The 7979-nt window shown below is 39.6% G+C and overlaps 1 protein-coding gene across 1 annotated transcript; it reads left to right on the forward strand.

Moving 5' to 3' along the window:
• The first annotated feature begins 1491 nt into the window (after positions 1-1491).
• LOC109420007 (zinc finger protein 311) lies at positions 1492-3638 on the forward strand. Its single transcript, XM_062855062.1, has 4 exons — positions 1492-1549; positions 1626-1800; positions 1865-2958; positions 3352-3638. The coding sequence occupies exons 2-4, from the start codon at positions 1693-1695 to the stop codon at positions 3554-3556; spliced, it is 1407 nt and encodes a 468-aa protein (XP_062711046.1). The 5' UTR covers positions 1492-1549; positions 1626-1692; the 3' UTR covers positions 3557-3638.
• The last annotated feature ends 4341 nt before the right edge of the window (positions 3639-7979 follow it).

Raw genomic sequence — 7979 nt, forward strand, 5'->3', positions numbered from 1 at the left:
CTTGGTAGTTGCTATTTTCCATTGGTAATGGCTTCCATTATCATCATTCTTGATGCCCACGCCGACAGACACCGGATTGGCCAGATAACAAACAATCCGGAAGATCGCCCGCCGGAGGCATAGCAAGGGCTCCTCAAATTTATCATGTCACACTTCGATAAACCCCCCCTCCCCCATAAAAGCGTGACGTAATTTATGGATTTCCCTTATTGTTCGTACAAGTTGAAAATCGAAATTTTTGACACGCGAAAATCCATAGTCCATTATACGGGCCGATTTTATGAATGAATTTTGACAGGAGGTAGCGTCCAATAACCCGTGAAAATCAATATCATCATCAACATTGTTGTCACTTCGTAAAATGGCTCATTTTCTCCTAAACCGTGCGTCGGACGTACGTCGGGCATAGTGCGCTGGTCCGTTGTCCAGCGCACTATGTCCGACGTTAGGTTTCCCGTATGGCGCCATCCACAAATTACGTAACGCTCTAGGGGGAGGGGGGGAGTATGGCCGTGCGTTACGGTCCTTACAAAAATTTTCGGGTTTCCATACAAAAAAGCGTTACGGAGGGGGGAGGGGGGGTCGAAAAATGTCGATTTTAGCGTTACGTAATAAATGGATGCTGCCTATGGATTTGTAGAAAACACGATGGCGCCAGCACCAAACCAAATAGCGACGTTTTGACTAGCGACACTTTTCGACTAGCGACACTTTTTTTCAGTACCGGGTGTAGTGTGCTGTGTGCGTTCAATAAATATGATGCACTTTCATATACGTCACTTCCGATGTATGTCGTGAACAACCCAAAATTAGCAAACATATTTTTCTCAAAAAAAGTTCTAGATTGAGTTTAAATAAGGGCGAAAGTAAATAACATGATCGAGTTCTCTTCATTGACTCTCTCTTCTTCAAATTAAAGTGACAAGATGCAAGTATGGTTGCACTTTATGGTCATAAATCGCTAGGTTGCGATGCAATCTAGCGTCTAAGTGTAAAAAAGTTCGAATGAATTTGCATCTTGTCGCTTTAATTTGCAGAGAGAGTCGATGAAGAGAACTCTCTCATGTTACTTTCGCCCTTATTTAAACTCAATCTAGAGTTTTTTGATTTCCAATCCATAATATTGTGGATTTACCGGCTACTTGTATTCTACCGGTTACTTAAGTAGCCGTTACAAAGTAGCCGTTTTCATATAAAAATCAACTTGATTGTCAAAAAATGAATGTCGCTGAGTAGCTAGTGGCAACGAGGAATAGCGCATACAATAAAAATGTTTAAAATCCTTTTTAAGTTACTCTTTTTATAAAACGGCTACTTTGGAGGCCATACTGAAGCGACCGGTAGAATACAAGTAGCCGGTAAATCCACAATAATAATCGAAGAGAAAATCGACGAAGGGAAATCGATCATTGTAGGTACGCCCGTATGAAACTAAGCGCGAGACTTGTTTCGACCTCCCATGCCAAATCCTGTTTTGGAATTCAATCCAAACAAAATCCGCAGATCAAAACAAACGCGCTTGATAAAGCATCGTCAAATTTCTCTTGATAAAATTTAAAAATTAGGCGAGATGGACCGTGAGCGGTCTTAGCCGTCCGAAGAGACAACGCAAAGAAAAAAAAAAAAAAATTTAAAAATTATGTTCTAAATTTTTATTGTATCGTAATTATTAACTAATTGTTTGCATTAAACATGAGTGCTGAAAAGGTGTGCCGCCTGTGCATGGGTCGTTCCAATCTCATTCACTGCGTGCTGGAAGATAACCTTCTCCAGAAGATTGCCATCTGTGTTAGTGTAATGGTAAGTCCTGGTTTATGTTTCCGAGATTTCGCGCTTCCTTATGGGAACCTTATTCCTGTTATAGATCAATCCCACGGACACGATGTATCCGCTGGAGCTATGCGCGCTTTGTGCACTGAAGGTCAAGGACTTTTTCGAGTTTCGACAGAACTGTTTGAAGGTACAGCAACTCTTAGAACAGACTGTATCGCCTCAACAACCCGAAGAGCCGCCACCACCGATGGCACCAATCATGGAAGCTGTTAAGCAAGAGAAGGTGGAAAAGATACTGTCATTGGATAAAGCTCCGGCGGTTCAAGATCCACAAATCACAAAAAATGAAGCAATGCTAGATGAGGGCGATGTCGTAGAATGCTTGAATGAGATTCCGGACCCAGAAGAGGTGTCAATCATCGAATCAGTTATGGACCGAACTACTGAAGAATTTGAGGAAATTTCCGATGAAGAAAAAGATGGCTTGATGGACGACGATCTTGTGGAGCAGGATGAAATGCTTTTTGAAACCGAGTCTGTCGCAGAAGATGAACGGGAAAATGAAAGTGATCTACAAACTACAGATGACAGAAATATGGACTACCATATTGAGATGGTTTATGAGCAGAACCCATTGGAAGTAGATTTTGACGAACATGAAGAAGCAGCTAGTGAAGTAGAAGATATCCAGGGGAACCAACACTATCAACCTAACTTTACTATTGAATTTGCACAAGATCTTCAAGAAGTTGACGAAACTTTACTAAAGGGCCTTACAAGTGGACTCAGCAGGTCATACCCATGCAGAGTTAAAACCCGAAGGAAAAATAATGGCCCAAGGCGTTCGAAGTCGTCGAATCTAAGCGAAAAGGAAATCTATCAGTCCTTGTTGCAAAGTTGCGCAACCTGTGGAAAATCCGTTGAACGTAATCGCATGGAGGGCCACCGAAATCGCCACCTGGATGTTCGTCCGTACACCTGCAATGCGGACGGCTGCGGTATGGCGTTTTATTGTAAAATTTCCCTAAGACTTCACACCAAGAACCGGCACAGCACGGAACAATTGAGTTGCGATCTCTGTGGAAAGCCCTACACCTCGAAGAAGGCTCTGTACCACCACCGGAAGGAAACGCACGCTGAAAAGCATCATGCGTGCGAAGAGTGCGGTTTGGTGTTTGTTTCCAAGTAAGTGATCGCTTATGATTATCATATAATAAAGGGTACATAAAATTAGCGAGCTACTGTTAGATAATAAAGTTACTATTTTAGGGTCAGTCAGTTAGTCCCCATTTTCAAGACGATTGCGCACAAGTCCCTTTTTCTGTTTTTGTTGTGATCCTTGTGGGATATATAAAGACACCTATAAACGAATTTCCGCCTAGATTTTGGCAAAAAAAAAAATCTTGTGCATTTCGGGCTTCTCACAACTTTTAAACGCAAATCAAATTTATGTGTGTCTGCAGTACCTTATGGGAACCTGTCATCATTAGGGCCACTTTTTCGTTAACTATTTCTCGTCAAAACTTGTTGGCTGTCTCCCCGGCGGCGTAACGATATTTTTTATTTCATTAATTACAGCGCTCGTCTAAACCGTCACAAGGTGACCCACACGGATCAGCGAGAGTACAAGTGTCCGCACTGCCCGAAGGAATTCTACCGGAGCAACAACCTGAAGGTGCACATCCGTAGCCACACGAAGGAGAAACCGTTCGGTTGCGAGCTGTGTGACAAAGCTTTCGGCTATCAGCGCTTGCTGCGGGAACATATGAGCCGACATCACTAGGAATTGCATTATTGCATTTTTTTATGGTTTAAAGTATTTTAATGATTATTCTTCTGTGAATAAATCATGGCATAAATTTTGATGGTGTGAATGTTATTTTGTTGAAAGAATTATCGTACTTGTCACTATGAAACTTGATTATGAAGGTGGCGAGTCTCATTTCTTCATCTCCGCTTAGGCCTTAGGCACCTTTAATTCTTCAACAAATTCCAAATTCAATTATATTTTTCCTTTTTCAAATCAAACAATAAGTTGCCGTGAACATAAAATGTAAACTGAATGAATTTGTATAAATGGTTTGAAACAAGGATTGAGTTTCTATAGGACAAGGTATTTGGTGTACCTACCTTGATACCTTGTTGGCTACAAAGTAACTTTACTCCAATGCCGAGCGTATAGTAGAGCACCATCTTCGTCGGTCTTGGGCGATGTTCCTCCAGTTTCCCCGAACGTGTAGGGATCGTAGATCTTCTTCAACCGCGTGCAGCCAGCGAGTTCGCGGCCGCCCACGAAGTCGCCTACCTCTACCGGGTTCTCTGCTGAATATTGTTTTCGCTATTCTTTCTTCCGACATTCGCACTACGTGTCCAGCCCACTGAAGTCTGCCGTATTTTATACGTTTCACAATATTCGCATCTTCGTACACTTGGTACAACTCGTGATTCATGCGTCTGCGCCACACTCCATTTTCTTGTTTCCCACCGAGAATTGTCCGCAGCACTTTGCGCTCAAAAACTCCAAAAGCTTTTCGGTCTACCTCCTTTAACGTCCACGCTTCGTGACCGTAGAGGGCAACCGGAAGAATCAGCGTCTTATACAGAGCGAATTTTGTTTGCGTTTGCAAGTTACGGGACCTAAGCTGGCTACGCAATCCGTAAAAGGCCCTATTCGCAGCTGCAATACGCCTTTTCACTTCACGGGAAACGTCATTGTCACATGTCACAAGTGTTCCAAGATAAACAAATTCTTCAACAACTTCAAACACTTCCCCATCAATCACTACCTCAGCACTAACACCACTAGGCCTGCTTCTGTCTCTACCCGCTATCATGTACTTCGTCTTGGTAGAGTTAATCGTCAAGCCTATCCTCGCTGTCTCTCTCTTCAGAGGAGCATAAGCTTCCTCCACTGCCCTACGATCGATGCCGATGAGATCAATATCGTCCGCAAAACCGAGGAGCATGTGCGACCGTGTGATGATAGAGCCATTCCTCTGCACGCCTGACCTCCTAATCGCTCCTTCGAGTGCAATGTTGAACAATAAATTGGTGTATTTGGTGTATTTGTTATATATTGGTGTATTTGGTGTACATAGCTCAAATTTTCTAGAGCACCGTTTTTTGGAACCGTTCAACGGATATGGCTGAAATAGCATCATGCTGGTTGCTCAGTGATTGTCAACATGGTGATGCATTTTCATCTAAATCTGTTTAACTGTTCTAAAAAACGGTGCTCTAGGAAATTTAAGCTATGTACTCCAAATACCTTGTCCTTAATTAAACAGTAAACGTTCGTTTACATTTCAGTTAGCGAACAAAATTCGATAACTGCAACGTCAGATAGGCGTCAACAACCCATCAATTGACGTTAAATGAACGAAAAATTCATTCGACCTTCTAATCATTTAATGTAACAGGTTTGCGTAATTGATTAAAAATAAACTATTAAACTATTTGGGCTAACTTGGCGCGCCGTTTTGACGGATAGCGGTGCGATAACTGCAAATTTGTTGCACTTATCGGACTTGCAGTTAAACCGTTTGCACCGACCGAACGTCTATACTGTAGCCTGAATTGACAAAAACGGCTTAAAAAAACAGAGACGTAATCCTATGTCAAAAGAAATAAAAAAAACGACGATGTTTGTAAAATTTGGAAACGTTCATTCAAAACATCATGAGAAAATCGTGAAATGTTAGATTTTTCGCACGGTGTAGTGCACGTTCAGCGTGTCTATCTGGTTCATATAAACCCCAATATCCTACCTACTAGGGTAATAATCATATTATAATCAGCTTTCTAGGGGGGTTATGGGCATAATGGACATCCTAAACAAATCGGTATGTTATGACTGTAGAACAGAGAAAAACTCCTACAAGTTTAGTTTTTTCACTACATGTTTCAATCAATTACAACAGGTATAAAAAAAAGCCTAACAGTATGCAATGCGCGTATATCCATTCGTAATTGCCAATGTTCATTTCGCCCCAAATCGACAGACGACTACATCAAAATTGCTAGTCCCAACTAACAACCACTCATTTAACAGGCACCATTATGACGAATTAATTCAGCATAATGTTGAATAACATTTGAATTATTTTCACGTACAACCTATGTTCGGGTTTTGTTCACACACATTTGGAGAAGTTATAAAGCATCATATTGTGCACCAACTTATTTTGTTGTTGTTAAAAGCGTTTAACAAATATACAGGAATTTAACGGGTTGGGGCAAAGATAAAAAATATCTTTGTCCAGCATTCAAAAAAAGAAATATTGTTATAAAACATATAAAAAATTATAGAAATGTTATTTTTGTAACTCAAGAAAAAATAGTAGGAATGTGCCTATTTTTTCTAGAAAACCGTCAATATCTTTTGAACGCAATGACGTAGCAATACAAAAATGTGCGTTTTTGAAAGCTCTAAAAGCGGTTATTTGACGAATTTGATGAGAAAATTAAAATGAAAAAGATAAAGCAAAAAAAAAACTGTTTTGCCCAAATTGTGAGCATTTTCCCATAGTTTTGATAGGGTGACGCTAGATAGAACAAATCGTTTCATCGCTCTAACTTTTTTGTTTCAATTTTATCATAAAAGTCGTCAAAGAACCACTTTTAGAGCTTCCAAAAACGTACATGTGCGCTAACAATGTTGCTACATCATTCCGTTCAAAAAAGAGTGTTTCTTGGGCGACTTTGATGAGAAATTGAAACTGAAAAAGTTAAAGCCAGAAAACCGGTTTTTCTTGAATCACCCTAAGCTAATTCAGAAAAATATCTCTAGATCGGTCAATTTTAAAGCTAAATAAAAACTCTTCAGCAAATTTGTTCAAAATTGATAGATCTACAACTTTTCCAAAGAATGTATATAGCTATTTGTTGGGAAGACTTTCCTTCGGATTATTCAATACTTATTGAAAGCAGATTCCATCGTGATCAGCTTCAATGCTGAAATAATATTTCATTTATTTTAAAGATATTATATAATATTATTTACAAACTTACATTCTAGTATTTCACTCAACTCCTAAGGAACTGCTTTCCAACACATTGCTCGCTCACTTCCATTGTCCTACTGAAAGTTTTCAATGTCTATACGCAGAAGTATTCTAACAGTGTTGCCAGTTTCACCTCATCTTTATTTTAGTGAAAACCTTCACAACACTATTCTTGCAAATAAAAAAGTTTGGTTTCCAATTTCTTGGAAAATATGGACCATAATAATTTTCATATACATTGAAAAGAGGGCCTTACACGCAGAAAAAAACATGGTAAAATCAAAAATATTTCAGGTACACTCAAATAAATTGTCAATTTGTTCTGACAACAAAAATAAAACTGTTTGGAGCAAATCGAACGTCACATTTGAAGCAAATTCAATCCATTTTTGAAACAAACATGCATCTTCTGACAGGTTATGTTAGGAACTAATGCAAAAAAATTTGAATTTTGTAGCAGGTTGGCCCTACGGAAATATTTGTTTTCCAATTAAATTTTCAAAATCATTTCCTTCTCTAGGAAAACCCACTTCCCGCGTGGTACATTCAATGCCAACATCATGTAGATAACATACGCTCCCGAAATCAATGGGATTGCGTGGAAACTTTTGGTGAAACTTGCAAGAGGAAATCTTGTTTGGTGCTGCAGCTGGAACTTGAGAGCTTTGTTTATGTTCTCGACGGCGGACCGGGGGCTCTTCAATGGGTATTGTAGAAATCAATATGTCATTGAGTTAGTTTTAAAAATTAACATTTTAGTTTTGAATATTTTATCAGTTTACCGAATAAACATGAATATTTTTGCTTCAAACGAACGAAATTTGTCTTCGTGTATATTATGAGGAACAACTTTGTAGAAGACTATATTTGTCTAAAAAATACTTTGAAGGCGCTGCATGCATCTTTCCTCGTGAATCTGGTTCGTGGAGCACTGTGCATTGTCGCTTTAAAATAGAAAATAATCGACACTCACACACTGAAGATGCCTACTTAGTCCCCGGCAGATATCTCTTTGGTTCCTTGTGTGAGTGTAACTGGTCTGGCCATACTGGAGTAGCATCTACGGAATGACAATCAAGCTCAAGCTTAAGCTCAGCAAGCTATTGGGCGTTTTTTTATCGTACAAATGAGCCGAAGGGTCTCAGATTTTCATGAATATTTTTCCACAGGCAGGGCTCATGAATATATGAACAGAAAAAAAAT

Source organism: Aedes albopictus, chromosome 2 (genome assembly GCF_035046485.1).
Source record: "Aedes albopictus strain Foshan chromosome 2, AalbF5, whole genome shotgun sequence".
Taxonomy (NCBI): domain Eukaryota; kingdom Metazoa; phylum Arthropoda; class Insecta; order Diptera; family Culicidae; genus Aedes; species Aedes albopictus.